Source organism: Anomaloglossus baeobatrachus, chromosome 5, assembly GCF_048569485.1.
Source record: "Anomaloglossus baeobatrachus isolate aAnoBae1 chromosome 5, aAnoBae1.hap1, whole genome shotgun sequence".
NCBI lineage: Eukaryota > Metazoa > Chordata > Amphibia > Anura > Aromobatidae > Anomaloglossus > Anomaloglossus baeobatrachus.
The window spans coordinates 163,202,633-163,219,506 of NC_134357.1; the positions used below are offsets into that span (position 1 = coordinate 163,202,633).

The following is a 16,874-nucleotide window of genomic DNA, read 5'->3' on the forward strand; positions in this document are numbered from 1 at the left end:
CCTGTCAGCTTGGACTAACACAAAACCTAAGGCAAGGTGCCATTTACAGCAGCCCTTAGTCTATTAGTGTATTGTTGAAAGTGGAGACCATAATCTATTTATTTCTGATTTACATTTTTTTTTTTTCCAGGTATTGTTGAAGAATATCAGTTGCCATATTATGATATGGTGCCAAGTGACCCATCTTTTGAGGACATGAGAGAAGTTGTGTGCATTAAATGTTTACGGCCCACTGTGTCAAATAGGTGGAACAGTGACGAGGTAAGGGGCTTGATTTCTTCACAGGCTCTGAGTGACATTTCTTATTACTTTAAAACGCGATTCAGTCATATTTTTGTTTTCAGAACGCTTATTCAGAACGTGTTTTTTCTTTGTCGCTCCATTGGGAGACCCAGACAATTGGGTGTATAGCTTCTGCCTCCGGAGGCCACACAAAGTATTACACTTTAAAAGTGTAACCCCTCCCCTCTGCCTATACACCCTCCCGTGCATCACGGGCTCCTCAGTTTTATGCTTTGTGTGGAAGGAGGCACACATCCACTCATGCATTCTCAGATTAGTTATATCGGTTGGAAGAAAAGAGGACCCCCACGGGGCCCCCGGCATGTTCCCTTCTCACCCCACTATGTCGGCGGTGCTGTTAAGGTTGAGGTACCCATTGCGGGTACAAAGGCCGGAGCCTCATGCCGTTTTCCTTCACCATCCCTTAGTGGCTCTGGGAGAAGTGGGATCCTGACCGGTCATCCATTCACTGGGACCGGGCTCCCTCCGCAGCCCCTGTGGGAATCTGCCGGACAGGAGTCTATTCAGGGACCGGGCCCTGCATCTATAAGGTACTCTGTGTCCCCATGGGGACTGTGCATGGAGCGCCTTCTTCCCGGACGCTGCAGCAGCTGCTGATTTGTGAAGACCGGCGGACTTCCGCGCCTGCTTGTCGGCCGCGGTCTTAAATTTAGTCCCCGGCTTCATCGCGGCCTAGTAGCAAAAAACCCGCCCCCGGGCCTGCCTGTCAGGGGTAAGGGCGGGACGGCCGGCCTGACGTCGGATGTGAGGGCCGGAGCATCCTGTATGTTTCCTCTTCCCTCACTGATCACTGTGGGGACCCCAGATTCCCGCACTTTTTCTAGCACCGCCCACGGCTCCACTCCTCCCCTGAGAGCTCCGGCAGCCATGTTTTTGGCATTCTGCCGGTGGAGGATTATCAGAGAAGAGCTCTGCAGCTCTGGGAGACCTAAGGCAGGGAATCTGGAGGACACACACTCCGCTTTTTAGCGGTCGGTAAGCCACACCGGTCACCCGGTGCTGGTCCCCCCGAGGGTGCCGGAATAGATACGTATTTATATACATATTTCTGTTCGGTCGGGCTGTATACCCCTTCCCATATACCCTCAGTGATCACTCTCCTAGGAGACAACAGCATGTCGTCCACAAGGAGCAAAGGTGCTAAGGCACAGGGTTTTTTTGCGACCTGTACCTCTTGTGGGGCTATGTTGCCTGCGGGTTCCACCTACCCTCACTGTGAGCAATGCTCGACCCCTGTTTCGCTTGCTCAGCCGGAGCCTCGGTCACTAGTGGGCCCCTCGGCTCAGGTTGACCCCCCTGCTCCCCCTGTCCAGGCGGCAGGGACAGAGTTTGCTGCGTTTGCTGCAGGGCTGTGGAGTCGGTAAGCCAAACCTTCGACTCCGACTCCGACTCCTCATATTCTCTTGCACCGACTCCGACTCCGGCTCCGACTCCGACTCCGACTCCTACATATATTGCTTAGTTAGGTGAAAAATTTATTGTAGTACATGAATATGTGTATGTGAACATCAGACATTTAATAATTTTTATGATACGATAATCAAGATATTTGGATAGAACATAAAATATATTTATTGGAATACAACTTTAGAACACAAAAAACTGTAATAAATTGTAAATATGTAATACACTATGTAATATACAGTAGATTACATATATATCTTGTGTGTGTATATACACTGTGTGTATATATATATATATATATATTACATATTTACAATTTATTAGTTTTTTGTGTTCTAAAGTTGTATTCCAATAAATATTTTATGTTCTATCCAAATATCTTGATTATTGTATCATAAAAACAATTAAATGTCTGATGTTCACATTGTACTACAATAAATTTTTCACTTAAATATAAGCATTATACTAAATGTTATTATTTAGTAAAATATTCAGCACATTCTGCATTGCACTCCTGTCCCCAATTTATTATATATTTTAAGAGTCGGAGTCGGTGCATTTTATACCGACTCCGACTCCGACTCCACCAAAATGAGCTCCGACTCCGACTCCACGACTCCGACTCCGACTCCACAGCCCTGGTTTGCTGAGAAACTCTGAGTCACTTTCACAATCCATGGCTCAGTCTATGGACAAATGGTCTGCCAAGCTGCTAGAAGCTTTGCAGTCCAGACCGGTCCTTACACAGGCCCCGGCCCCCGTTGGATCGTCGCCTCCAGGCCCCTCTCGGTCCGCGCCGCAGCGCGCTCCCAGGTTGGGCCCTAGGTCCCACGCGGAGGACTCCTGCCCGGCCCACAGTCCCAGACCGACTAAGCGGGCCCGCTGGGAATCTTCCCCGACTTCTTCACGCTGCTCGGGTTCCCAGCTTGAGGACTCTCTGGAGGACGAGGCGGATGTCGCAGCTCAGGGCTCTGAACCTGACGTTGCCCTCAATCTTCATACACCTGAAGGGGACGCCTTAGTTAATGATCTTATCTCGTCCATCAACCAGGTGTTAGATCTGTCTCCCCCGCCTCCACCGGTAGAGGAGTCGGCTTCTCAGCAGGAGAAACACCAGTTCCGGTTCCCCAAACGTACACGGAGTGCGTTTTTCGATCACTCTAACTTCAGAGATGCTGTCCAGAAGCCCAGAGCGGTTCCGGACAAGCGCTTTACTAAGCGCCTTACTGACACACGTTACCCCTTCCCCTCTGACGTAGTTAAGGGTTGGGCTCAGTGTCCCAAGGTGGATCCTCCAGTCTCTAGATTGGCGGCTAGATCTGTGGTATCGGTGGCAGATGGTTCATCGCTAAAAGATGCCACTGACAGGCAGAGCTCCTGGTGAAATCCATCTATGAAGCCACGGGCGCGTCTTTTGCCCCGGCCTTTGCAGCCGTATGGGCACTACAAGCTATCTCAGCTTGTCTGGCTGAGATTAATGCAGTCACACGTAATTCTGCTCCGCAGGTTGCGTCTCTGACTTCTCAAGCGTCAGCTTTTTCTTCCTACGTCATGAACGCAGTCCTAGACTCTGCTAGCCGTACAGCGGTGGCATCCGCTAATTCTGTGGCAGTCCGCAGGGCCATGTGGCTGCGCGAATGGAAGGCAGACTCGGCCTCCAAGAGATTCTTAACCGGTTTGTCGTTTTCTGGCGACCGATTGTTTGGCGAACGATTGGATGAGATTATTAAGGAATCCAAGGGAAAGGACTCCTCCTTACCCCAGTCCAAACCTAAGAGACCTCAGCAACGGAAAATTCAATCGAGGTTTCGGTCCTTTCGTCCCTCCGCCAAGTCCCAATCCGCTTCGTCCAGCAGGCCGGAGAAAGGCCAGAGGAACTCCTATGCGTGGCGGTCTAAGTCACGCCCCCAAAAGGCCGCCGGAGGCGCTGCCTCCAAGGCGGCCTCCTCATGACTCTCGGCATCCCCGAACCGCATCCTCAGTCGGTGGCAGGCTCTCCCGCTTTTGCGACGCCTGGTGGCCACATATTCAAGACCGATGGGTGAGAGACATTCTGTCTCACGGTTACAGGATAGAGTTCAGCTCTCGTCCTCAGACTCATTTCTTCAGAACCTCTCCGCCTCCCGCTCGGGCCGACGCACTTTTTCAGGCAGTGGACGCTCTGAAGACAGAAGGAGTTGTGATCCCTGTTCCCCCTCAGGAATATGGTCGCGGCTTTTACTCCAACTTGTTCGTGGTGCCAAAGAAGGACGGATCATTCCGTCCCGTTCTGGACCTCAAACTGCTCAACAGACATGTGAGCACCAGACGGTTTCGGATTGAATCTCTCCGCTCGGTCATCGCCTCGATGTCCCAAGGAGACTTCCTAGCATCGATCGACATCAAAGATGCTTATCTCCATGTGCCGATCGCACCCGAACATCAACGCTTCTTGCGTTTCGCCATCGGGGACGAACACCTTCAGTTCGTGGCATTGCCTTTCGGCCTGGCGACAGCCCCACGGGTGTTCACCAAAGTCATGGCATCCGTTGTGGCGGTCCTACACTCTCAGGGCCACTCGGTGATTCCCTACTTAGACGATCTCCTAGTCAGGGCACCTTCTCGGGTGGCGTGTCAACACAGCCTTACAGTCGCTCTGGCGACTCTCCAGCAGTTCGGGTGGATAATCAGCTTCCCAAAATCCAGCTACCGCTGGACAAACAGCTTTCTCTGCAGGCAGGGGTGCAATCTCTTCTTCGGGGTCAGTCATACCCCTTGAGGCGCCTCATGCACTTCCTGGGGAACATGGTGGCAGCGATGGAGGCAGTGCCGTTCGCGCAATTCCATCTGCGGCCACTCCAATGGGACATTCTCCGCAAATGGGACAGGAGGTCGACTTCCCTCGACAGGAACGTCTCTGTCCCTTGCAACCAAGACATCTCTTCAGTGGTGGCTCCTTCCCAATTCTCTATCGCAAGGAAAATCCTTCCTACCCCCAACCTGGGCTGTGGTCACCACGGACGCGAGCCTGTCAGGGTGGGGAGCGGTTTTCCTCCACCACAGGGCTCAGGGAACCTGGACTCCGGTAGAGTCCTCCCTTCAGATCAATGTTCTGGAGATAAGGGCAGTGTATCTAGCCTTATTGGCTTTCCATCGGTGGCTGGAGGGCAGACAGATCCGTATACAGTCGGACAACGCCACTGCCGTCGCATACATCAACCATCAGGGCGGCACGCACAGTCGTCAGGCCTTCCAGGAAGTCAGGCGGATTCTGCAGTGGGTGGAAACCACAGCCTCCACGATCTCCGCAGTTTACATCCCGGGCGTAGAAAACTGGGAAGCAGATTTCCTCAGTCGTCAGGGCATGGACGCGGGGGAATGGTTGCTTCACCCAGACGTGTTTCGAGAGATCTGTCGCCGCTAGGGAATGCCGGACGTCGATCTCATGGCGTCACGACACAACAACAAGGTCCCGGCCTTCATGGCACGGTCTCAGGATCACAGAGCTCTGGCGGCGGACGCATTAGTTCAGGATTGGTCGCAGTTTCGACTGCCTTATGTATTTCCTCCTCTGGCGATGCTGCCCAGAGTGTTACGCAAGATCAGGTCCGACTGTCGTCGCGCCATTCTCGTCGCTCCAGATTGGCCGAGGCGATCGTGGAACCCAGATCTGTGGCATCTCACGGTGGGTCAACCGTGGGCGCTTCCAGACCGTCCAGACTTGCTGTCACAAGGGCCGTTTTTCCATCTGAATTCTGTGGCCCTCAACCTGACTGTGTGGCCATTGATTCCTGGCTCCTAGCGTCTTCAGGATTATCTCAGGATGTCATTGCCACTATGAGACAGGCCAGGAAACCAACGTCCGCCAAGATCTATTACAGATCTTGGCGGATCTTCTCATCCTGGTGCTCTGATAATGGTTTTTCTCCCTGGCCGTTTGCCTTACCCACTTTTCTTTCATTCCTTCAATCCAGAATGGACAAGGGTTTGTCACTCGGCTCTCTCAAGGGACAAGTATCGGCGCTCTCCGTATTTTTTCAAAAGCGCCTGGCCAGGCTTCCGCAGGTCCGCACGTTCCTGCAGGGAGTTTGCCACATAGTCCCACCTTACAAGCGTCCGCTGGAACCCTGGGACCTTAACAGGGTGCTAACGGCTCTTCAGCAACCACCTTTCGAGCCGCTGCGGGATGTCTCTTTATCACGTCTTTCGCAGAAGGTGGCATTTTTTAGTGGCAGTTACATCACTCCGAAGAGTGTCGGAGCTTGCAGCGCTGTCATGCAAAGCCCCCTTCCTGGTTTTTCACCAGGATAAGGTGGTTCTGCGTCCTGTCCCGGAATTTCTCCCTAAGGTGGTATCTCCTTTTCATCTCAATCAGGATATCTCCTTACCTTCATTTTGCCCTAATCCAATTCACCAATGCGAAAAGGATTTGCACTCATTAGATCTAGTGAGGGCACTCCGGTTCTACGTGTCTCGCACGGCGCCCCTGCGCCGTTCAGATGCGCTCTTTGTCCTTGTCGCTGGCCAGCATAGGGGTTCGCAGGCTTCCAAGTCAACCTTGGCTCGGTGGATCAAGGAACCGATTCTTGAAGCCTACCGTTCTTCTGGGCTTCCGCTTCCTTCAGGGCTGAAAGCCAATTCTACCAGAGCCGTGAATGCGTCCTGGGCATTGCGGCACCGGGCTACGGCTCAGCAGGTGTGTCAGGCAGCTACCTGGTCTAGTCTGCACACTTTCACGAAACACTATCAGGTGCATACCTATGCTTCGGCAGACGCCAGTCTAGGTAGGCGAGTCCTTCAGGCGGCGGTTGCCCACCTGTAAGAGGGGGCAGTTTCGGCTCTTTTTATCGAGGTATTCTTTTACCCACCCAGGGACTGCTTTTGGACGTCCCAATTGTCTGGGTCTCCCAATGGAGCGACAAAGAAGAAGGGAATTTTGTTTACTTACCGTAAATTCCTTTTCTTCTAGCTCCTATTGGGAGACCCAGCACCCGCCCCTGTGCCCTTCGGGCTGGTTGTTCTTTTTGTGTACACATGTTGTTCATGTTGAATTGTTCTTTTGGTTCATGGTTTTCAGTTCTCCGAACATCCTTCGGATTGAATTTACCTTAGACCAATTTATAAGTTTCCTCCTTCCTGCTTTTGCACCAAAACTGAGGAGCCCGTGATGCACGGGAGAGTGTATAGGCAGAGGGGAGGGGTTACACTTTTAAAGTGTAATACTTTGTGTGGCCTCTGGAGGCAGAAGCTATACACCCCAATTGTCTGGGTCTCCCAATAGGAGCTAGAAGAAAAGGAATTTACGGTAAGTAAACAAAATTCCCTTTTTCAGAAAGAATGTTTCACAAAAATGTCACTGGCTTACATAAAATTACTCCAATGGGGGTTGAAGTGCATTTGTAAAATATTTTGCAGCTTTCCAAACAAATGATGGATCAAGCGACAACAGCTGAAAATCATGAAATCTTGATTAGTCACACATCTATATAAAATAGACTTAAAGGGAACCTGTCCGGTGCAATATGCACCTAGAACCACAAGCAGTTCTGGGTGCATATTGCTAATCCCTGCCTAACTGTCCCTGTATACACTAGCATAGATAAAGAGGCCTTTAGAAAAAGTATTCTAAATATCTTATAGGTTTGCTAATGAGCGAGGGCAGTAGCCCCAAGGGCGTTGCTTCTCTTGCTAGTCAGCCCCATTAGCAGGTTAGTATGCCCCTGTGGGTGTGATAACATGCTAATGAATGTTTAGCATCAGAGGATGATCTCGCTCACCTCTCCACTGCCATCGCCGTTTGATGCTGGATTTCAGCTCGGAGTTTGGGTCATGTGCACTATGAAGACGGGTGTACATGTCCTGGCTTCAAACTGTCAAACTGAAGTTTTCATGACCGAACCTTCGGGGTCATGCGCACTGAGCATCAAACAGCAATGGTAGTTTGAGAGATGAGTGAGATCTTCCTCTGACGCTGCGCATTCATTAGCATGTTGGCACGCCCACAGGGGCATACTGGAATGCTAATGGAGCCGACTAGCAAGGGAAGCAATGCCTTTGCAGCTAATGCCCTCACTCATTAGCATATAATATAAGATTTTTAGAAATTCTTTTTCTAAAGATCTCTTTATCTATGCCACCAGATGCAGGACAGTTAGGCAGGGATTAGCAATATGTACCCAGAACTGCTCGTGGTTCTGGGTGCATATTGCACCTGACAAGGTCTCTTTAAAAAGAGCCTGTCATGAGGATCAGGCATATTAACCCCTTCATGACAAAGTACATACTGGTACATCCTTTGCCGTGTTTGTTCAATTACCGCAGGCTTGTCGTGAGAGTCCGTGGTCATCTGATCATGATCAGCAAACGTGAGACTGATCCACCTGAGCCTTTTAACCCCTTAAATGACGTTTTCAACTCTGACAGGGCGATCTAATATGCTCCGACGGGGATCTCAGCATTCTCCACTACTATTTGCAGCCTCATCACACGATCACACTACATAAATGGCCCCTATCGCTGCCATGACGTGTCTCCTGTGTATGCCTGCAGAGTGACAGCACTCACAGGAGAGCAGAATTTCTTCTGCTCAGAGCAATGCTAAAGCACCACTCTGATCAGGAGAAGCGATCAGACTGTGCAGTGATAGTCACCTAGGTAGACTCGTAAAATAAATAAATACAAATTTAAAAACATATGAAAAAAAACAAAACCTAAACGTTCAAATCACTGCTCTTTTGCCCCATTGAATATAAAACACTAATAAAAATACACATTTGGTATCGCTGCGTTCAGAAATGCCCGATCTATCAAACTATAAAATCAATTAATCTGATTGGCATACAGCATAGAAATTTTTTTTCAGAATTACATTTTTTGGGAGTTGCCGCATCATTGCATTAAATTGCAAAACATCGCATCTATACAAAAATTATATAAATGAAAATTTTAGCTCAAGACACAAAATAAATAAACCCTCACTGAGTCCCCAGGTCCCGAAAAATGAGAATACTACCGGTCTCAAAAAATGGTGACAAAAGTGTTTTTTTTTTTTCTTTGTATTTACTTTCAAATTTTTTTTACAACACTTAGACAAAAGTAAAACTATCCATGTTTGCTGTCTATGAACTTGTACCGACCTGGGGAATTATGTTGCCAACTCAGTTTTTCAAAATGGTGAACGCTGTAAATTAAAAAAAAAAAATGTGCAATTACACTTTTTTTTTTCCAATTTCACTGAACGTGGAATTTTTTCCCTGTTTTCCAGTACAATAAGGGGCAGAATCAATGTCATTAAAAATTCTAACTTGTCTCTCTCGCAAAAAACAAGCCCTCATATGGTTATGTCGATGGAAAAATAAAAAAAGTTATGGCTCTTGGAAGAAGGGGAGGGAAAAACGGAAAATCTCCTGGGGGTGAAGGAATTAAACCAGTGTTTCCCAAACTCCAGTCCTCATGACCCCCAACAAGTCATGTTTTCAGGATTTCCTGACTATTGAACAGGTGATGGAATCATTATCAACGCATCACCTGTGCTATATTAAGGAAATCCTGAAAACCTGACCTGTTGGGGGTTCTGAGGACTGGAGTTTGGGAACCACTGGATTAAACAGAGGATATGGACATAAAGGTGTTTTACTGATTTGTTAGGTGCCTTTAGTATAGAAATCTGCAGCCTGGTTGTTCTTTAATGATCATTAGAGGTTTGGGTGCAGTGAGCTCTTCATGCATGGCAGAGGTTTGTGAGGGGGTCTTTGGCTCTGCCGCAGCCCTTCAGCTGTCTCTTATATTCTTATTGTTTATAACTTTACCACAGCGATGAACCACGTGTGGCACTTGCGCACATTGATCTCCCTGCAGGCTTCAGTAAAATGGCACTGACATCGGTGCATGCACAGTTTTAGATCCCGGTGCAATGACAAGCCGAGATTTCCATTTCTGCATGCACGGCCCCTGGTGCCATCTTACTGAAGCCTGCTGGGAGATCAATGTGTGCAAGTGCTGCGTGGGGGGTTTCGCTACATGGGCAAATTAAAATCTTGGCTCTGCATTGAGTCAATATCTAAATTAGCACATGTGCTAACACCAATACCATTTTACTGAAGCCCACCAGGAGATCAATATGCACACGTGTCACCCGTGGTTAGGATAAGGGTGCTGGAAAGTTTTAAACATTAAGAATATATGAACACAAGAGGCAGCTGAGGGGCTGTGGCAGAACCAAGCCCCCCTCCCACCCCCTGTCCATGAAGAGCTTATTGCACCCAAATGTCTAATGAGCATTAAAGGACAGCCAGGCTGCGGATTTCTATACTAAGGGTACTTAATAAATCAGTAGAATACCTTTAAGCCCATGCCTTTAGTTTAACATACCTGATCCTGATGATAGGTTCTCTTTAACAAAAAACAAAAAGTGCAAATGAAAAACAAGGGGGAAAAAAAAAATGCACTAATGAATCAGGCCCCAAATTTCTACAATTTGCTGTAAGTGATATTCCCAGCTTTGTGGCATATAGACAGAATATGCCATAAATTCCTGATACATGCGGCTTCCTCTTTTGGGGTGAGCGTCTCTCTTCATTGCTATATAGAGTGTTTTGCTGTATTCGAGTCCTGTGCGGATCTCGGTGTAATAAGCATTGCTACCCCAGTGCAAGCAGAGGTGCTGTGTGCTTGTACCGGGAGCCCACATCATTGTACAGATAATATACTGTAGATAGTTTTGCTGTTCTAACAAGTTTGTCATTTTATTTTTTTTATCTTTCAGTGCTTAAGAGCGATTTTGAAGCTTATGGCTGAGTGTTGGGCCCAAAATCCCGCGTCCCGTCTCACAGCTCTACGGATCAAAAAGACTCTTGCAAAAATGGTAGAATCACAAGATGTCAAGATTTGACAGTGGAAACTTGGGGCTCCACAGCAATGGACTCTAAACCGAGGGAGCGAAGTGCAAGAAGAGGCAACTGGCTATTCAGCGGCCTCCCTGATCCATTTTTCAGGCTGCTATATAAAGACTTAACTCAGTACTGTGTAGAATAATGTGCCGAGAGCCTCTCCGTCGGCGGGAGCCTCTGTGTACATCAGAACAGAATATTTTTGTTTTTTATATTTTATCAAGACTTTTACGACACTCAAAGTTTCAGTTTTATGACTAATGAATTGCATGTTCAAGCTATATTGCTTTCTATGAAAGCAGCTGCCACAGGTTAAGTTTTGTGTACGCGCCCTTGTGGAGAAAAGACATGTCTGCGTTGCCTTTTTACAGTTTCTACCTGAAGCAAGATTTTCATTTGTGCCACCAATAATTTGCCATGTTTCTATCTTTTTGCAAAAATGCCAAACGAATATTCCTGTTATCACATAAATGCTCTTCTGCACATTACAGATTAGCCCTTACCTCCTATTGTAGTGGGATCCCCTCTTATCATTGCTGGGGTCTAAAGTCCAAGGGCTTGATTCATCAAAGCTTTCACGCAAGAATTCTGGCCTAAAAGCCTTGAAAAGTTCCACAATTTAATTGCAACTCAGGGTTGTGCCTGAATTTTGCTACTTTTGGCGCTCTCAATCTAAATTCTCCCAGCGCCAACAATATGGATGCAGCTGTGGTGGGACGGAGGGATGACTATCCGTGGCGTTCCGGACCCCAGAAATCTCACTCCAGTACTTGACTGGCATAGCGCACACCGCTTGTCAGACACTACAGATTCATGAATAAGTAATGTCTGACTCCAGCACCCCCCCATCAAGACCAGTGATGAATTGGGCCCCACGTGCTTTCATTTCCTTTACTCCACTCAAAAATAAATAGTTTAAGGGCTGTTTCCACCTTCGTAACTAATTTTGTTGCCAATATATCTGAAATAAAACAGAAACAAAACAAAAACTGTACATTAGATATTCATTAAAAGATCCCATTGTAGCTATGCATCGCCATGGTAACGGACCACAGAATACCTGTGTAGCCTGATTGTATGGTCACACTTATATCTAGTTATCTGTGAAGATGGGAGCATCTTTATACCCATGCAAAAAATCCCAAGTTATGTCAGCCGTTCTACAGAAATGATGCTGAAAATAATAGTATAAGCGCACATGTGCCATTTATTCTAGATTTAGCACAGTATTTTTTTATAAGCTATGCAGAATTTTATATAAAATTTTATGTTGTCTATGATTTTTCCCTGGTTCCTGTGCCACGATTTTTGTTTACTTTTTTTCTTAGCCTAAAGAAAAAAAAAATAATGATGCCAGAAACTAAAATTATTCAGAGTAATCATGCTGAATGCTCCTGTCACATAATAGTGATACAACAGGAGGTGTCTGACAGCAGCGGTCACCCCACGGAGAGCAACTGAGCGCTCAGCCAAGACAAACCATTCTCGTGTGGGGTCAGGATATAGGCCGCTTTCCCGTGTCGCCGGAACAGGAATGGACTGGGTGGTTCTGTTATTTTTACATGCTGCTATTGTGCAGTTCTGCTATTTCTTGTTAGTCATAGTCAAATGAATGTCATTTGATGTCTTTAAAGTAATTGTTCAAGATCTGAAAAAGTTGGATGTGTCACTGACTTTTATGGGTTGTCTGTTATTTGTGGCACTGCTCCATTTCAATGAATGGTTCAGGGCTGCAATAATGCACAGAGCCTGTAGATGGGGCAACTCTGTGTTTAGTAGAAGGCAGCCATGTGGACAGCCCCTTTATTGTTGCACACCATTTCTAACATGAATATATAGGGACAGATGCCCATTGGCAAACTATTGTTTGTGGACTTTGATGCCAACCATGCAGAGCAGGGTGCGTCTTGGCTGGGTTAAAGGCCCTTCCTCTGTCACAACTGCCTTGCTCTGCAGTGATGAGGGACAAAGTTTTGAAACAGCTGCTTATAAATGGGTAGAATTTTCCTAGAAAAATATGTTGGTTTGACTGACTACACATCTGATCTGGAAAGGCTGTACAGTGGTAGTGCCATGTGTAACTGCAGCAATGCCTCCGAAAAGGTTTGTAAACATGCAGCATCATTATATATCCTGTATGTCTGGAGATATGGATATAGATATGTATGTATGTGTATATATGTGTATGTATGTATATGTGTGTGTATATATATATATATATATATGTGTGTATGTATGTATGTATGTATGTATGTATGTGTGTGTGTGTATATATGGTTAATGGTTAATTTGACCGGGATAAACATGTATTGTCCCTGCATGCCTGCAATGTCTATTGTGGCTCACTAGATATTGAAAAATTTTCGTTGCATACATTAGTATCCCAGAGCATAAGACACTGTTCTTGGAGAGCCCAACATCTAATACCTTCTGGCTTTAGGTCTGCTCTGTCTCTTTTTCCTAAAACTGCATAAAATCATTGGAGCTGATGTATTAACACTAGTGCAGAAGAAAGGTGGAGTAGTTGGCTGTGCTTGCTCCTCTTATTTCTCCAGACTTCTTAAAATGATGTTGAATATGATGACTTTTCCCCACTGTTTGTGAACCGATTCATACTCAACAGAACAAATATGTGTATGACTGAAATAGAAAATACTATTGTCAGCAATAGAATGCCAAATTAGAGTTATTGAACGGTCCTGGTAACGCACATAGCCTTCTAACATATGTGATAACTTCCTGTAATGAACCCCTTTTACTTACATCTTGTGTTAGAGATGTATTGTCCATTGATGATGTATGAGGTACTTCACACACAGCGAGATCGCTACTGAGATCGCTGCTGAGTTACGGTTTTTGTGATGCAGCAGTGACCTCATTAGCGATCTCGCTGTGTGTGACACTGAGCAGCGATCTGGCCCCTCTGTGAGATCGCTGCTCGTTACACACAGTGCTGGTTCATTTTTTTTATTGTTGCTCTCCCGCTGATAAGCACACATCGCTGTGTGTGACAGCGAGAGAGCAACAATCCTGAATGTGCAGGGAGCAGGAGCCGGCGTCTGACAGCCTACGGTAAGCTGTAACCAAGGTAAACATCGGGTAACCAAGGTGGTTACCCGATATTTACCTTCGTTACCAGCGTCTGCAGCTCTCACGCTGCCAGTGCCGGCTCCCTGCACACGTAGCCGGAGGACACATCGGGTAAATAAGCAAAGGTTTGCTTATTACCCGATGTGTGCTGTAGCTACGAGTGCAGGGAGCCAGCGCTAAGCGGTGTGCGCTGGTAACTAAGGTACAAGAGAAAAAAGTACCGCACATAATAGGGAGCACACCGACAATAGTAATAGTAATAATAAGAACAACCTTTATTTGTAGCAAGATTTAAAAACCATTAAAACCAATTATAAACACACACCTAATAACACGGCATGCACCCGCCGCCCAATCCCACAACAATATTGTGAATATTGTATATCATAAGGCCATATACAGACATAAATAATGTATGACGATTTTATACCAACAAGAAACAATATGTATATATACAGTTATACCAGTCCCAAAGGGGAGGAATTAGTAAGAGAATAATATAATCAAGAGAAACCTACACCCTCAAAAGGCCCAAAAGATCGGGCCTAATAACAGTGGGACATAGTAAGAAATAAGAATTATAGCACTTGCTGGCTAAAATCAAAAAGCCTAGTATAGCAATGTGCCTATACCATACAGACCATAACCCCTCTAGGGGGATGATAATGAAGGTCTATGGGAACCAGGGCAGAGGGTCAGCATGAAATACCGTGAGCTAGGCCCACGCGTATCGCCGCCAAAGGACGGCTTCCTCAGGGTAGGCGTGCAAGGGGCTACAATAAAGGGAGAGTATAAATATATCTTCATTATGAGAATAATATAGTTCACCTGTTGGGTGTATCAATTGCTGGTCCGGACCGGTCTGTCATGGAGAGACGCATATGGATCAGCGCCATATCGTGGGTGTGATGCGCGCCGCCATCTTGGAAAGTCCGCGCATGCGCGGAAAGTCCAAGATAGCAGCGCGAGAAGGCTCAGAGCCGGAGAACACGCTGGGCTGCTGTCATGAATCAAAGGTAAGTGCCATGCGCATGCGTATAGGACATCAGTCGCGTGTGATGCATATGAGATCATATAACTCAGGGAGAACCAACAAGGGAGGAAGGAGGGAAGGAAGAAGAAGAAAAGGAGGAAGAAGGGAGAAGGGAGAAGGAAAGAAAATTACAATCAATATTTGCGTGAGCAACCACAGTCATTATATACAAAGCATGAAGTAATGCAATTGCAAATACAAAATCCATATAGTTATTGATGACATAATTATCAGTCGAAATACCGACCGCATGGGTGAGCACTGGCTCTAATATAATACGAAATAATTGTGGCAGTGCACCCTTTTCTGGTTCTGGTAACTAAGGTAAACATCGGGTAACCATGCCCGATGTTTACCTTAGTTACCAGTGTCCGCAGCTTCCAGACGCCGGCTCCCTGCAAGCACAGCGTCGCTTCCACGTCGCTGCTGGCTGGGGGCTGGTCACTGGTTGCTGGTGAGATCTGCCTGTTTGACAGCTCACCAGCGACCATGTAGCGACGCAGCAGCGATCCTGACCAGGTCAGATCACTGGTGGGATTGCTGCTGCGTCGCTAAAGTGTGACGGTACCCTATGGAACATCAGTTTTATTATCTAACCAATCAGAATGCAGTTGTCAATTTCCAGATGTCTTTTGTAAATTGAAACTGGTGACCTGATTGGAAGTGACTACCATCTTCTCTTTCATTTTGCACCAGTGGCTCTTCCGAAACCGTGCAAGTGGAGATGAGTGAACTCGAGGTTCGGTGTTCGTAAAGAACACAGACTTCACGGCCACCTACCCCCGGAAGTGATCTGTTTATGGCTGGCTGTATGTAGACTGAGACCCGAGCTGCCGAATTAGTAACTTCCATTGGGGTTCAGGTCAAGTCCAAGTCCCAAAATGAACTTTACCTAAAGTCCTGCTGCACCCGTCGAACTGAACGTCCACGTGTCCTCTCATCTCTACATACAGGCCTTTGCCTTAGAAATAGTCTGAGAAATGAAACAAAGTTGCCTTTTTAATGTCCTTTCCATATAATGTGCCGAACCTGTTTGATTTTATGGCCATACAAATCTCTCCACAAGTGATGCTTTCCCCCAAACCCTTATTGTTTCATTTGTTCCTTTAGTCTTTCTAGGATTAAAGGAAATCTTGTGCAGCCTGTGACAACGTGTTTTTGTCCTCATGTACTAAGGTCTGATCTGATTTCTGTATTATAATCTGTAAAATAAAGTAACACTATAGATAATGTAGCAAGTGTAAATAGTTAAGGGTATAACATAAAGCAGTGGCTATGATGATGTATATGCCAAAAGTGTAGAATAACCTTACAAAATGTAACACTAAATGTATTTTGTACAGCATCTGCTTTCAAAGGTGCCTTATATTAAGTTTACCATAAATTGCTTTGTTCTGTACACAGACAATGTCCAATGTATCATTTCTAAGTAAATAAGCTTATTTTAGTAATCACTTGTCCTTGGTCTTCATTGGGAGCTGTTCTCATGAACACGGTAGGAATGGGAACGCATCCTAGATGCCATATCATAGGGTTGTCTATGTGGTGTAACGATTCTAGTGGTGCTTTTTGGGAGAGGGTTTTTGCAATCATATTAGCAGATGACCCTGCTCTAGCTATTACAATGTTGGGGATGGCTCATTTCGAACAGGGCTGCTTTTTTTTTTAAATGGAAAATCACCTGGGGTGAAGGGTTTAAAACTCATGAACATTTTGACCATTTAGCCGCTCATTTGGACGCTCTTGTATGAGAGAGATGAGAGAACGCTGGCAACTGTCTTTCTTTAGACACCTTTAGTTTAATCAATGTTCACACAGGGCTTTTTTTCATAAGTTTTTGCAGCGTTTGTTAGCTGCAGATTTTCCTTGGTTTTATGCAAACCCATGCTAATAAAAAGCTGCTTTTTACAGTCCCTGCAAAGTCTGAGATTTCTGAAATCTCATGCACACACAAACCTATCAGATTTTTTTTTTTTCCTGACTTTTTTCAAATGCCTGCATTTTTGGTCATGTTTTTAAAGAATGAGCATGTCAATTCTTTGCTGCAGATTTGCTACTTTTTTCATTGATACAACCCATTTTGTAGAGAAAAAGCAGCAAATCCGCACCAAATCTGCAGCAAAAACGCAGATTACTCAAATGAGATTTCCTTGGTCAGGGAAAAAAAACTTGCCAAA

General features: G+C 46.1%; 1 protein-coding gene across 3 annotated transcripts in view; it reads left to right on the forward strand.

The window, feature by feature from the left end:
- The window catches only part of BMPR1A (bone morphogenetic protein receptor type 1A), a 140,864-nt gene extending 124,716 nt beyond the window's left edge, over positions 1 to 16,148 (forward strand). For 2 of the 3 annotated variants that reach the window (XM_075349000.1, XM_075349001.1), the window contains exons 12-13: positions 131 to 261; positions 10,451 to 16,148. In XM_075349000.1, the coding sequence (XP_075205115.1) occupies positions 131 to 261; positions 10,451 to 10,576 (257 nt within the window). In that variant the 3' untranslated portion in view covers positions 10,577 to 16,148. The remainder of the gene's footprint in view (positions 1 to 130; positions 262 to 10,450) is intronic. The other variant, XR_012754231.1, reaches the window with a different exon arrangement.
- The last annotated feature ends 726 nt before the right edge of the window (positions 16,149 to 16,874 follow it).